Source organism: Mercenaria mercenaria, chromosome 10 (assembly GCF_021730395.1).
Source record: "Mercenaria mercenaria strain notata chromosome 10, MADL_Memer_1, whole genome shotgun sequence".
Taxonomy (NCBI): Eukaryota; Metazoa; Mollusca; class Bivalvia; order Venerida; family Veneridae; genus Mercenaria; species Mercenaria mercenaria.
Window position 1 is genome coordinate 19,069,198 of NC_069370.1, and position 16,194 is coordinate 19,085,391.

General features: G+C 34.5%; 1 protein-coding gene across 4 annotated transcripts; it reads right to left on the minus strand.

The window, feature by feature from the left end:
• Positions 1-217: 217 nt before the first annotated feature.
• Positions 218-14,737, minus strand: LOC128559815 (hemicentin-2-like). Of its 4 annotated transcripts, XM_053552406.1 has the most exons (5): positions 14,607-14,737; positions 9,831-10,073; positions 3,780-4,049; positions 2,870-3,309; positions 218-585 (listed from the first exon to the last, which is right to left on the minus strand). In XM_053552406.1, the coding sequence occupies exons 1-4, from the start codon at positions 14,668-14,670 to the stop codon at positions 2,996-2,998; spliced, it is 891 nt and encodes a 296-aa protein (XP_053408381.1). In that variant the 5' UTR covers positions 14,671-14,737; the 3' UTR covers positions 218-585; positions 2,870-2,995. The 4 variants fall into 4 exon arrangements, 1 of the variants encoding a protein (XP_053408381.1); XR_008372655.1 differs by lacking the exons at positions 9,831-10,073; positions 14,607-14,737 and adding an exon at positions 9,434-9,457; XR_008372656.1 differs by lacking the exons at positions 9,831-10,073; positions 14,607-14,737 and adding an exon at positions 9,304-9,326.
• Between the last annotated feature and the right edge of the window lie 1,457 nt (positions 14,738-16,194).

Consider the following 16,194-nt stretch of genomic DNA (forward strand, 5'->3'; position numbering starts at 1 on the left):
ATTCAATTCGCCCCTTCTACATTATGCAACTTTTAAAGGATATTATACTTGTGAACATGTCTTTATTATATTTCTTAAAATAAATAAGGGAATATATTTCATTGCTTTCATTCATTTTTACAATTCTCAATTGTCAAAACCTGACTCTACAACATTACTTAATTGCAAATTTTGGTCGCAACACATGACTGCTGTGAAACAGCAGCTATTTACTTGGTTTATTGTTGTTGTTTCCTTGATTCACTATTTGCAGACCGTTCTTTAGTTTTATTTGCATGCAAATCATCAAAACCAAAAGTTCTGATACTCAAAGTCACCATTTTAAAGTCCCTATTGTAAAAGTCATTCTAGCGGTGATCACACGTTTTTTTCATTGACATAGTAATTACAAACCCCTTCCTACTAATGACTTAAAGGCTACGAATGCCACTGATGATGATTTTGTCTGCCATATTTAAGGTCAGCATCGTCAACCGGAAGTTCATAAAACTGTCATAACCGAAACAATTCCAAATGCAATAGTGGTTATATCAGGAAACTGTAAAATAGCACTGTTGTTGTTGTTGTTGTTGTTATCTGGAGTAGCTGAAAAGAGAAAAACGTTTGTTTTTTGTTGTTTTTTTTTTCTGTTTTTTTGGCTAAATTGCTATATGTGTATGTCTGTATAATTTGACCTAGATAATGAAAACTTAAAGGAAAAAAAAAGCTTGTGATATCACGATAATATGTGACATATCGTCAAAGTCAAAAACATAATAAATAAAAAAAGAAAAAAATAAACAAAAAGGGCCAACCAATAAGAAACTGGTTTGTTTGATAATTTTGCAACTGACATATAATATTCTTACGTAACTATTGTAAATAAGATAGTAGTAAAAATAACAACGCATGTACTTCCGAAGTCTTCGGGATCATGTCCCTATAGCCTTATAATAAACCACAATGCTCTTGTAATCAGGTCGATATCTGTCTATTAAGCTGGTATGGAACGGAATCCTTGTCATATTTACCTACAATCAACTCGCAAATTTTCCAAACTTGATTTTTTTTCAAGCATATGAACATGAAAATTAACAAATTGGTGGAATGTATTCAAACAAATCCAGTTTTAGACATTTTACTCATGCATTCAATGAATTAGAAATGTAACTGAGTTGTATTCGATTGCAGAAACAACAGATAAAGGCTGTAATTCAACGAGTTTCAATTCTGCATGTATTAAAATCCACGATACTAAAGTACGAGTTAACAGGACTAAGTGTATCCAATTAACATAGTGTCATCGAGTGTAAAGATAACATGTTTCAACATGGATGCCTTGAAACAAACAAACAAACAAACAAAAAAATACACAAGGAACAAGAACGGTATTTGGCAGAAATGACGTCGCGAGAATCATAGCCGATTTAGACTATAAGGATCTTATATGCCTGCCTGTGTAAGACGGGGTTTGCCCTACCCGAGGGACAGTCTGGAATGGAAAACCGAGCGTTAGTGAGGTTTTTTATCCATGCTGTCCCGAGGGTAGGGAAAACAGCTGTCTTACACAGGCAGACATATTAGATCATTTTTCTTGCCTATCATGTTCAACATAGATCGTGGAGACAAATAGGTTTGAGTATTTCCTGACATTATTTATAAAGTTTATGACGTCACAATGGTACCAGTACTATGTGACGTCACCTTAGTGCACGCTATTTTAGACAAGGTTTTTCCCTAGGGAAAGACAGGAATATCTATCCCCGGCGCGTGCTCGGATAAATGTATACTTTCCCCGCTAGGTAGGCAAGAATAGTGGCATCTTTACAAGCAAATATCTGAAATTATATGTTAACTATGAAAGCAGATGAAATCAGCATAATATAAAAAACATTATAATATTTATAATCCTTATTAAAGTTCATCTTTGCGATGATCCCCTATGCATCTACTTTTTATGATAATGAATTGTTTGTTTCTGTACTTGCCTGTGTGAATCAGCTGTTAGTGGGCAACATACGACCCGTAAGAGTTATTCATTGTTAATGAATTGTTTGTTTCTGTACTTGCCTGAGGGAATCAGCTGATAGTGGGCAACATATGACCCGTAAGAGTTATTCATTGTTAATGATTTGTTTGTTTCTGTACTTACCTGAGGGAATCAGCTGATAGTGGGAAACGTATGCCTCGTAAGAGTTATTCATTGTTAATGAATTGTTTGTTTCTGTACTTACCAGAGGGAACTAGCTGATAGTGGGCAACATACGACCCATAAGAGTTATTCATTGATAATGAATTGTCTGTTTCTGTACTTGCCTGAGGTAATCAGCTGATAGTGAGCAACATACGACCCGTAAGAATTATTCATTGTTAATGAATTGTTTGTTTCTGTACTTACCTGAGGGAATCAGCTGATAGTGGGCAACATACGACCCGTAAGAGTTATTCATTGTTAATGAATTGTTTGTTTCTGTACTTGCCTGAGGGAATCAGCTGATAGTGGGCAACATACGACCCGTAAGAGTTATTCATTGTTAATGAATTGTTTGTTTCTGTTATTACCTGAGGTAATCAGCTGATAGTGGGCAACATACGACCCGTTAGAATTATTCATTGATAATGAATTGTTTGTTTCTGTACTTGCCTGAGGGAACTAGCTGATAGTGGGCAACATACGACCCGTAAGAGTTATTCATTGATAATGAATTGTTTGTTTCTGTACTTGCCTGAGGGAACTAGCTGATAGTGGGCAACATACGACCCGTAAGAATTATTCATTGATAATGAATTGTTTGTTTCTGTACTTACCTGAGGGAATTAGCTGATAGTGGGCAACAAACGACCCGTAAGAGTTATTCATTGATAATGAATTGTTTGTTTCTGTACTTACCTGAGGGAAACAGCTGATAGTGGGCAACATACGACCCGTAAGAGTTATTCATTGTTAAGGAATTGTTTGTTTCTGTACTTGCCTGGGGGAATCAGCTGATAGTGGGCAACATACGACCCGTAAGAGTTATCGATTGTTAATGAATTGTTTGTTTCTGTACTTGCCTGAGGGAAACAGCTGATAGTGGGCAACATATGACCCGTAAGAGTTATTCATTGTTAATGAATAATTTGCGTAGTCCCTGGTTTTTATGTTCGTAATATTCAATATTGATATTTCTCGTAAATTCGTCTGTACTGGGCCTTTGATTGACTCTCCATCGTCACGTGACCAAGTAAATTGCGGGTAAGGATATCCATGCGCCATCATCACCAGAGCTGTAAATCCACCGACAGGTGCCGTAACTCTGTATCTGTTTAACCAAATTGGGCGGGGTGAACCTTTTTGAAAAATGAAGCATAAACGTCTCATCAAATTTCATATAAGTAAATGTCGTTGAATAATTTTATTTCAATAATAGGCTTGCAGCTTATAGAGCCATGTAAAATTCATATCTTATTAGGAGGAATGGTTTCTCAATAACACAATCTAACGTTCAAGTTACGACGTTTCTTATTACCAATTGGTATATAATATGATATTATAGAAAGAAATACATGCCGGTCTCACCTAGTTTGTTTTGATTTCTAAATTCGATTGACAGTGCACTGATGCAGCGAGAGAAATTAAGGAATATTACAGGCACTGTATGTAGTGAAATCAGTAATGAACAGTTTTTCGAATCATTTGAATGAATATTTTATAAAGACTACAGAAATACTTATGTAAATTATTCCTTTTTTATTAAAATGCACAAAAAATCATTTGCTATTTATAAAAAGGTTCTGACAAGTTCAAAATACACTCTTACAAAAGACGGTTATATTTTGCATTAATACTTCTGAGCCATTGTTTAAACTGTTTTTAGCTTCGCACGTCACATGACCGGTATCACCGCAGTTTCCGGTATGCATTCTTGTTTTATATACACCGGAGCTTTGACCAATCTCGAGTATGGAATCCTTCAGACGTATTTGCCACTTGGGAGCAGGGTTCCCTTCGAAGTCACATGTTACGGTGTATGACTCGTTTTCATGCATCACTGACGGTGACACGGTTATGGACTTCACCGACGCTTTGTCTGAAAAATATTAACATTCTAAAATCATCAGAGAGTAACATAACTTTATGGAATATATATAAATTACAAGCAAGTATAGGCTACAGAACAAAACGAAAACCTTCAGTTTATGTAGTCACTACGCTGTCCGCTTACCTATGGGTAGGTGCCGCTTGCTCATAGAGGACTAAAATTCAAACCCGTCTGTTATGTAAGCCGTATCTTATCTAGTACCATACACATATTTTGATGTTGCCACTTGTCTACATACAAGCGTGCTATATCTAAAGTGTTTTCAAATGTTCAAGTTTCAAATCCGAAAGTCCACTATAAAGACGTGATTTCGTATTACTTATAATAATAAAAGCATAAGAACAATTATTCACCTTTGCTTAATATGCATAATGGGTATAGTTTCCGTGGAAACACAAGAAAGGATGTCTTTTTAGTTAACGTGAATTTATATGTTTTAGTCAGTCACTAAAAGTAAATACTTTGTTAGGACAGCTAGACAACTGACTAAGATAACGATTTCAATATCATTACCTATGGAACGCCGCAGCTGTCTTATGACGGGACATTTAATGTTAGAATGCTGTGTTACGCCGTATAAAGTTAGCGCCGTATATAGCTCACGCATGAGCTTGTATACGTTGGATATACACGCATGCTTTTCATATAGGTCTGTCGTCTTAACGTATATAGCTTACATGGTCAATATATTAAACATATTTGTGATCATCATCACCATCGTCGTCGTCGTTGCCGAAATAGTAGTGCTAGCAGCAGCAGCAGCAGCAGTAGTAGTAGCAGTAGCAACAGTAGTAGTAGTATCATTAGCAGCAGTTGTAGTAGCAGCAGTAGTAGTAGCAGTAGCAGTAGTACTAGCAGTAGTAGGAGTGTAGTAGCAGTAGTAGTAGCAGTAGCAGTAGTTCTAGCAGTAGTAGGAGTGTAGTAGCAGTAGTAGTAGCAGTAGCAGTAGCAGTAGCAGTAGCAGTAGCAGTAGTAGAAGCAGTAGTAGAAGCAGTAGTAGAAGCAGCAGCAGTAGTAGCAATAGCAGTAGCAGCAGTACTAGCAATAGTAGTAGCAGTATCAGCAGTACTAGCAGTAGTAGGAACTTCTGAGAAAATCGGGACCACACAGTGATCTCTGCATTGCTATAAAAGGCCTTACTTACGAACCAAAATGGTGTAATGCATGGTTGGATTTGAAACAGGTTGGAATAGGGTGGTACTTTATTACCAACACATGGTACAGAAATAGATGAAAGTGCTGATCATAAACATATGTTTCACATATGACGATGATTTTGATGATGACATTATGTTTCATACGTGATGTTGACACATAATGCTGATATGATCACGGTCTTATGTTACACTTATCACGATTTTTAGATGATGACGTTGTGTTTCACATTTTATGACGACTTGGTCTCACATTAGATTGATTCTATTTTTTTTGTTATGTCTCGCTTATTGATGATGATGATGTTATGTTTCACATAATGATGATGATGATGATAATGTTATGTTTCGCGTAATGATGATGATGATGATGATGATGATTTTATGTTTCAAATGTGATGATTATGATGATGATATGTTTCAAATAATGATGACAGTGTTATGTTTCACATGTGATTAGGATGTTTCACATATGATTATGATAATGATGTTATAATTCACACAATGACGATGATGATGTTATGTTTCAAATAATGATAATGATGATGATGATGATATGTTTCACATAATGATGGTGATGATGTTATGTTTCACGTAATAATGATGATGATATGTTTCACATAATGATGATGAAGATGATGTTATGTTTCACAAAATGATGATGATGTTATGTTTCACATATATTATGATGATGATGTTATGTTTCACATAATGATGATAATGGTGATGTTTTGTTTCAAATGATTATTATGATTATGATGATTTTATGTTTCACACGTGATGGTGATGATGATGGTGTTATGTTTCAAATGTGATGATTATGATGATGATGTTATGTTTCACATAATGATAATGATGATGTTATGTTTCACATAATGATGATGATGATGATGATGTTATGTTTCACATAACTAGGATGATTTTGAGGATGGCTTTATGTTTCACTTATGTTGGTTTAGATGATTACATTACACATTTGGTGTTTTGTTTGAAACTATGTTTCTAACTTGATAATAAATTTGATAATCACGTGTTCTGGTTTAAAGATTGAAGGAAACAGTAAACCTATTGCCATGACCCACCCTGTCGTCTGTGTGCATGCTTTGCAGTGTCCATTTGTTGAAAGCTACATGTGCTAAGATATACATATTCGAAAAGAAATGCATGCCCGAAAATGCATGACCTGGAGTAGTAAGGTGCACGTCTGCCGGGACGTCTGCAAATTTTATATGCTAGCAAACATTTTGCAAATACAATTTTAATAATGAATATAATGATTGGTGATGACTATTAGCGATGACGACGATGATGATGGTGATTATGCTGCTGCTCTGCTGATGAAGGTGGTGATGAACACGACGCGTATGCTGGTGTTGATAATTGTGATGATCGTAAGAAAAAAACCATGATTATGTTGGTGGTTGTGTATGCTGTAGTGGCGGTGGTAATCATGCTACGGGTGCTATTGTTGTTGCTCATGCTGATGCTGATGGTTCTTATGCCGAATATAATAATGATGATTATGATGATGATGTTGTTGACGACCTTATTATACAGCTTACGGTGAGCTGTATTCAGTGTAAGCTATATACGGTTTTATAGTCAACGAATACAGCTCACATGTGAGCTGTATACGGCGCAAGCTCTATACGGCGTAACAATGCTGTGATAATATGCAAATACAGTGTCTTATTATGTTAAAAGTCTAAGTGATCCTGTCTAAGTGTGGTGTTAACAATTCCAAATAGTGTCTTATTATGTAAACTAGTCATATAGAGTAACTTCGGGTATATTCGACACCTTAAGCATAAAAACGGTGAAGTAATTTTCGGTTCAGAATGATCGGTGCGAACATTTCATGAAACCGAAAGTAGACCTTTTCTGCGTCTTCAGTATAAAACGCTGCCCAGTGTTTGCATCTGCATCGTCAATAGGATGGATATTATTCTGATTGTTGTCGTCGTGTAAGTTCGACATCTTTCGGGCAAATTCGGCACCCTGGTAGAGTTTAAAAAAATATACAAGTTGAAGATTTATCTTTTTTATATAGCTACATTAAAAACAGCAAATGTCGCAATAGACATAACACAACAGTTTTTATGCTGACGAGTAGGCTCTAATTTTTTCAGATTTCATAACTCGATCAAGCTATAAAAAGTAAAACAAAAGAATAATCTTTATTAATTGTTCAGCAGATTTTACAAACGCCGGCTAATTGTTTCGGGAAACAATAAAATATAGCCTCATTAATTATGTTTATTTATTTATTCGCTGCTGCCTTCTTTTTGACAATGGTACCATTTTCTACCATCTGAACGGTGGGGGCAAGTTTTGATGGAGAGTAAGAGCTCTGCAACACTTCGCACGAATTTGTCTGGACATTTTAATTTCAAATAAGGCGTATACCGAAACCTTTGGGTTACTCGGCTATGATTGTTTTAAATAACGATGATATGTTCTTATTATATCCTATTCAATATATTTTACTTTGCACAAATTTTGATTGTCTAATTAATTGTCATAAATTCGTACTGGTCCCAGATGTAAATATGTGCACGCTAATTAAATGCACAGGTGCTTTTTTAATGCACAAATCAGTGACGTAATTAGCGACGTCAGCTTAGGTTAACATACTTTAAGAATCTGCGGGACAAAATTAGGAAAGCATGGATATGGTTAAGAAACACACTTAAACCATTTGTATGCCGTAAATATCCTTTAAAGACGATATAATCGAATAATTTTGATAGTATGTCGAATTTGCACAACAGTGTTATATCTTGTCGTGCAAATTCGTCACCCCTAGCCAAGGTCATGCTTGGAAACCGGGAATATTATTTGCTTCTAAATATCAACATCAAATATATTTCTGTTTGTATTTCGGTTAAGTAAAGTCAAAATGCAATTGTAAGAATAGTTTTAAATATCTTAGCTCCGCTGACCATTCTTACAGAAAACTGTAACTACGATTTTCGTTCGAAATGAATTTGAATGTCGAAGTTACCCGATGCGCGTATCGGAAAAGGAAAGAAAGCCTGTGTGATCAAAATGTTCTCATGATGTCATATACAAATATGACGTCATATAAATTACTCAAGAAAAATTATTCAAGGACATTATGGGTTTTTCCACGTGGATATTAATTCAATGTGTCGAATATACACGACTGTCGAATTTTCCCGAAGCTACTCTACATAACAATATCACACAATGTCAGTCATTCAGCAACAATTTTAGCAAGTTAAAATCACAAGTCAATATGATGAAATACATGTTTGACATAATGAGACACTATTTGCAGAAGTTCACATCATACCTTGACTTAATACCATAGCTATTCAACACAATAAGACACTTTATACCATATGATTTGTTATCTCGGGCGTTTACTCACGAATTATGAATCATATAGCCCTTATATTGTTAACATGGTAATAAGACAACCGGGGAAAATTAGCTCATTTTAGAGAAAATAAGAAACAACGCCAGATCCATTTTCATCTGTAATAAATCAAAATAAAGAACTAAGCTCCATTTGTTTCAGAAAGTTTTTTTTTCTAATTATACAAAATGAAATAAATTAAATCTAATTATAATAATCGAAACAGTGATTATTTATTATTAAAAACATCGTTTTAAAACACAAATTCTTTCAAATCAAAAACAAATTAATTCATAATCTAAAATAATAAATTTCATGGAAATGGAATTTTATGCCCATAAACCAAATCTCTGATAAATTACATAAAGAAATCTCTTACCTGTAATGAATCAAAATAAAAGAACTAACTTCCGTTATTTTTTGCAGAACCGGAGCGCAGTTCAAGTAATTCATTTACGTAATCACGGAATTCTTTACTAATAACATCACGTGATTATACTGAAACAGTATGAACTGGCATACCAAATTTGTCCATACCATAGAAACATCAGGTCCAATCAATTTATAGGTTAATCAACTTATATTTCATATATTTTCTAAAACTATTAATTAAATCTATATCCTGCTTAAATTCAAACCAATGTTTGTAAAATTACTTTCCAATAAATAATATTATCAAAACTTCAATACAAAAGAAGATTTTTACTAAATTATGAAAAGACATTTTCTTAACACTCATGAATGATGCTAACCAACCTTCATCACACCAACACTTGGTTAAGTCCATCATGTTAGTAAAACAGCAAGTTGCGGCACCATTCCAAATTTAGTATTACCTTAGAAACTGTGCGTCTTTGATTCATTGCCAGGCTCCCTATGAATCATGAAATCTTGCTTACATAAGATTTAACCTTGAATTTTCATTTTTTATATTCTTTGCTCTTTCGTTCTTTAGGCAAACTTATTCATTAGTTTGGTTCCCGGATAAAATTTTCTAAAATTGCTTCTTATTGTCTTTATGATACTTCTTGCATTGTAACACACTAGCTGAACAAGTAAACATCGTATTTTGACATAAAAAACAAAGCGGTCTAACAGAATAAAACGATTACATGAAATGTCCCGACATAAGGCAGCTGTGGCGTTCCATAGTTACCTACTTGTAATAGATGATTGTAACATTTGTAAAATTGGAAGTAAGTCAACCACAAACTCAGACGTAATAAAACTTACAATATACATCGACAGTTACAGAACCTTCTGTTACATTTTTCCCCGACTGCTTGTTAAACGAATTGCAAAGGTATTGTCCGCTGTCTATACGACTGATGTTTGTGAAATAAAGAACTGCTCCCTTAATTTCAAGTGTACTATCCGACGAATTCTTCGTCCAGTATATTTCCATATCTGACGATTTTGTGACGTTGCATGGTATCGATACATTATTTCCTTCACTGACTGTGATTCCCGCAGACGCTAAAAAAAAAGAAATAGTGAAAATATAGTGAGTTACCAGTATATCGCCTATGTGTGACTTTGACGTCACTTACAGTGATTCTCCTAGTCCTTAAATAAAGAAATGGTATATGTCGACTTGGTGTGACTTATTAACTTCATTTATGTGATTTCCCCAGCAGCTGAAAATGAAATAGCGAAAGTAAAACGAGTTGAATGTACTTAGTGTGACACGTTGACATTCCCCTAGCAGTCGAAAATGAAATAGTAAATATATAGAATTATACCAATTTGATGCTACTCGTTGACTTCAGTAACCATGATTGCCCTTGCAGCTGAAAATGAAGCAAGTTATATTGACCTCGTCTGACTCATTATTGACGTCACGTCGAAGTGATATTTAGCGCCGTATACGCATCGAGATAGTGCTTTAAAATTTGATCAAATATTTTACTTAAAACCATGTTTGAAACGAAATGTCACATAGCATAAATGTTTTTATTGATTTAAATACAATTGAGTTGATTATTCACTGTGCAATATAACTCGCCATAATTTGCACCCTAATGGAAGTATTCCGCAAGACGTATTACCAGGTTACATTCTACCAATTCAATTCCTTATTTATTTTATATTTACAACAAAACATTCAGACCTCATTCTCGGCACTTTAGAGCATTTCAATGATATGAAAACCATATATGGTCATTTAGTATAACATGTCTTCTTATCAAAAATAGAAAAATATTGACATGTTATGTGGTATATAAGAACAATAATCTGTTCAGAGAAACATCACCCTCTGAAAATGCCCCCATGAAAACAGCCGTTTAGCAATTACGCGTAGGTAGACATTTTTCGCAAACAATAAAACTTATTCCAGGAAATTCACAATGAAAATGGTCTAGATCTTTTCTCAATACAATAAGCAATAAAAATAAGCCAAACATTTAACTTTCACCTCCTCATATCACTCATTATACCAGATTTTATCCATAGCATGGAACTACATTTTGGACTACTTCATGTAACACTGAGTAGTCACTTCCGGTTTGGTGTAATCAGTCCTACCATTTATAAATAAAGGAGCGTGACGACGTACCATTTGGCGCAAAACATGCGTCTATAAACAGTTCTGTCATATTTATCCTAATTTTACAAAGAAATGTATGTCAGAACCGAAATAATTTATAGCAAAACATTTTTTGAACATTTATTTATACACTAGGGCGGTCATGAAATTATTACGCCCGACGTATAACTGCCCATCGTGTGTAAATAGTGTTAAACACGGTTTTGCTATTATTTATCTGCACTAATAGATACTTACTGGTATTTCATTTTATTATCGGCTTATTCACGGGGGAGGAACTGTTACACGAGACTCGGTTGTGGAGGATATCATGTTACAGATTTAGGATGCTTCTGTTACAGTATTCCTGGATAACGTTACAGCATTCGGAGGATAATAATAGCTGTCGGTATTTTTTTTGCCAAAGATGTGGTAAAGATTGATCTCTTTTTCCAAAAATAAAAATTGTTTTCCTAGATCAGTGATATGCACATCTGTTGAGACATAGCTTAACCTGCGAAACACGGTATATTGATGTCAATCAAGCGTTTTATAACAAAATTTGAAATTTTGATAGTAAAATATCTAAAACAAATTCATTAAAAGATATTCAAACAGTATTTCATGCAAATTTGCATTGATTAAAACCCTCTTCAGGCATGGACTTATAATACGAGATAGAAAAATTACTGTTGGTCTAATATTTCGTGGTTTTATAGAATGTTGCAGTTTAGCAGGATATGTTACAGTTGTGGGGTGCTGCTTCTGAATGTGTTACAGATTTAGGATGATACCTTTTCCTTCTTCAGGATTCTGTTGTTAGATGTAAATACTGCTAAACAACATTTATTTTGTCATTTGAGACAGTCAGACATGTACTAGAGTGGCGTTGCTGTAACAACGTTTAAAAACACACTCTTTTCCAAGCAAATTGACCGATCGTTTGAACAATCTCTAAATACATCGGTTGTTAAATGTTTTTCATAACCTCTAAATAAATCACCAAAGATATCGCGGAGCGAAATTGAAAAATGTTTTAAGTGTTTCTTTATTTATATTCACATAGATTAATTACTTTCGTTCAAATCTAAAAAGAGGGTGAGTTACTATGTTTATAAGGTAACTCCTAATTTTTGAACAACCCGAATTTAAATGTGCTCGTGCTCGCGTTTACGCAATGCCTACAGGAACCGCCTCGGTAGCCTAGTGGTAGAGCGTCCGCTTCGAGTGCGGAAGGTCGTGGGTTCGATCCCCGGCCGCGTCATACCAAAGACGTAAAAAATGGTACTAGTAGCTTCCTCGCTTGGCGCTCAGCATTAAGAGGATAGTGCTAGGGCTGGTCAGCCCGGTGTCAGTATAATGTGACCGGGTGGGGTATCATGCCAAGTGTCTACGGCGTGATATTCCAGTGAGGCAGCACTATAAAGTTGGGCATTGTGCTCATTGATACAAGTAGACACCGTCGTTTATATGACTGAAGAATTGTTGACAAAAGACGTTAAACCCGAACACACACAAACACGCAATGCCTACAGTACTGAGACATGCCTTCTAATGGCGCACAGCCCTGAAAAGCCCTTGACACTGTCATACACACAAAAACAAAAACGCATATATTTTTAGAAGAAAATCCTGAAACATTATACATTTTAACTATGAATTGCGTATAAAATCCTCTGTTAAATGATATAGGCTCCTAACTGTGACCAAACAGATTCAATGCTTCAGATTAGCCTATTTGATTGTGCATGCTTGCCAGATCTTCATTGCGCAGATGCATATGATGATTCGATGGTTGTTCCAACAGTAAACACGTATACATGTTTAACAAAAATAGAATCTTTTGTTATTTGAAATAAAGTTTTATTGCACATGTGCGAGTTGTCGTGAGAAAAGCCAATTAATTTCTTAAGTTCTCCATTACCGATTCCGAGAGGATATTTTCTTTTAAGCTTATTAGTAATTGAAATCATTGATTAAGACACGCATTACCAAGCTCCTCTGAAGCTAGGACACATCATTTGCTAGCTTAATACATGTAGCATAAACAGGTACTATTTATGAAAGAACAGCTTATTAAAATGCAAACGACGATTCAATGCGAATTGTTGATTATGGTATCATATACATTGGATATAGAACACTAGCTTTCCATTGAAAATGTTTATATATGATATCATTTTAATATATATAGCTGTTGAATCAGATTTAGAATTTCGAAATTAGAAAAAAATGCACTTGGTATAATATGTTTGTTACATCTTACAAAAAATCCCGCATAATTCATGATATCTAAATTTTATTTGCTATCCTGGTATTGTATATTGTCAAAATGTATTCCAAAAAGTATCATCCTAAATCTGTAACACATCCAGAAGAAGCACCCCACAACTGTAACATTCTATAAAACCACGAAAAATTAGACCCACATTGATGTTTCTACCTCGTATTATAACTGCATGCCTAAACAGGGTCTTTATCGATGCAAATGAGCATAAAATATGGTTGAAACATATTTTGATCAACTTCTTTTAGATTATTTTCTATCAAAATTTCGGATTTTGTCATTAAACGCTTGATAGAGATCAATATACTGTGTTTCACGTGTTAAACCATGTCTCAACAGACGTACATACCATTGATCTAGAAAAACAACTTTTACTTTTGCAAAAAAAGAGATAAATCTTTACTATTTCTTTGGCAAATAAAACATCGACAGCGATTATTATCCTCCGAATGCTGTAACGTTATCCAGGAATACTGTAACAGTAGCAGCCTAAATCTGTAACATGATATCCTCCACAACCGAGTCTCGTGTAACAGTTCCTCCCCCGTGTTATTAAAAGTTATGTTTTTACAATGAATAAGTTGACAAAGTTATATGAAGCAAGTTTTGAGGTGTAAAACAAACAAATATGAATAAATCCTAAATGTTTTCTTTTTGTGCAAAAATGTATGATATTGTGTCTTAAACCGTTTTCATTTTCCACGCAATTGTGTAGTTGCAAAGGAAGTAAACTAATGGATATCTATGCTTTTAAGTACTGGCCCAAGTCAAGAGTTGTCATTCTTTGCGGATTACAACTTTAGATTAAAATATTAAAACTTCTGTTACTGAAATTAACAAAACTATCATGAATTTTACATTTGTGAATTCATTTTAGGTTATTTCAATGACTTAGAAATCAATTTCTAGACTTTATGTAATGTATTTCTATCACTGGTTAGGGTTTACATAAAATTCATGCGTATAAAAAATGCAGCCAAATCATAATTAACATCAATATGTTTCAATAAAATCTTCAGGTGTTTACCATCCGAAAAGCGGAATGTTGGCAGCTTTCCGTTTATCTTTCGTATTCTTCATTAATGTAAAGTAGGGAATAAATTCTGTAAAAAGAGTCACATTCTGGTTGGTAGAAATTATCTACTGTAAACTATCAGAGAATAGAAATTTCAATAGCACAAAAATATTATCCTACCTTTTGCATACAGAGTAACAATTAATATGACGGCATTATAAATGTTTAATATATTCCTATCCATGATTTATATCCGATCTCTGTTCTCCTACATGTAAACTTTTAGTCTAGTTGATAAGTTATCAAATAGATAACATGAATATATACAGAATTATGCAATTTTGAAACATTATATATCGTAAATCTGATTAAATTGCGGTTTAAAACTACAGTACAACTTGTATTAAGAGGCTAACTAAGGACAGAGCAAAAGTAGTTTCTTAACACAAATAGTCTCTTAATACAACATAATTTGTTCTTTAACAACACAAAATTGAGCTAAAAGTGGTCTCTTAATACAGGTGGTCTCTTAATACAGGTGGTCTCTTAATAGACGTGGTCTCTCAAGCAAGTTTGACTGTATTTATCTATTTTATATGTAAGCTGAGCTTCCACATTACGGTCGCTTTTGTGATAATAAACTCAAATTACAGGAAAACCCCACATTCAGACCACGCTTTTACTACGACCACCCCTAAAAAACAGAGACATTTATGCAGAACAAATTTTTCTTCTATATTACAATATTCGCAAAGCCTTTAAACCATCGCTAATAAGTTCGACTGTATAGTAGCAAACAGAATACCCAATCTCATGATCATTTTTCGTTCAGTTGTCAATTTTCTTCGGTTCGGTGAATTTCGTCCCTTTTTGGCTTGGAGCTACCTATGTATTGTTTTTTGGGGTTTTTTGGTACCCAAGTGTGTGTTAGTATGATACGAAAAGCCGGGAAACTGCCGCAAACCGAGATCAATATGTTACGAATTCAGTGACTGGTTGCAGCAACAAGTGACCTGTAACGTAAACTGCACAATGCGGAAATATTGGAAGTTTTCCGATTGCAGTTGCTCTTTTGTTTGTCTGTCATTAAAATGGGGGTGTACAGCAATATGAATATAACTACTGTGAAATCATTTAAATTCGCTGGCATGAAATTTCGCGAAAACGTGAAGAAGGACTGTTTCGCGCGGGCTTTAATTCGCGCATTTTCAATTTTAGAAAGGAAAAATTATAATAAAAAAAATAATAATAGCGCGGTCTTAAATTCGCGCATCGGTCCTAGCGCGAAATACGCGAAAATTTGTCCTACGCGAATAAAAATGATGTTACAGTTTAAAACGTAAGTCTGTACGATAAACTGACAACTTCTCAATTTTGACGTTTACATTATTCATGATTGAGTTTACATTTATCCATTGTAGTAATTGTTAAAAAGATTGAACGGGCAGATGTGAAATTTGTTAGAGAACATCCCCTTGAAAGGATGTAACCTGCCAAAAGGTGTCGAGTATACAAACACAGCTCTTGTATACATGTATATATAGTACTTATCTTTTAGAAGTACCGAGTTCATTTTACACTTTTTTCCAGTTCAACTTCCTAAGCTATAATTGCTGTGTGTTGTATATGGTACATATGAGTCATTATAAATACGAAACCATCTTTTACATGTACGAAGGTATCCGCTTTTTAGGTAATTATGGTTCTAGCTATAATGTGAGTCAACCCGGGGCTAGAGGGCGTGGACGGTAGCATGCATTTCCACTAC

Bases quoted from the DNA above. Each gene is read 5' to 3' on its own strand.
- LOC128559815 (XM_053552406.1), bottom strand. From the start codon at position 14,670: ATGGATAGGAATATATTAAACATTTATAATGCCGTCATATTAATTGTT. The intron at 10,074-14,606 runs GTAGGATAATAT...CTTTTTTTTTAG, and splicing joins TGTTACTCTGTATGCAAAAG to CGTCTGCGGGAATCACAGTC. The intron at 4,050-9,830 runs GTAAGTTTTATT...AATATTTTTCAG, and splicing joins TGTAACTGTCGATGTATATT to ACAAAGCGTCGGTGAAGTCC.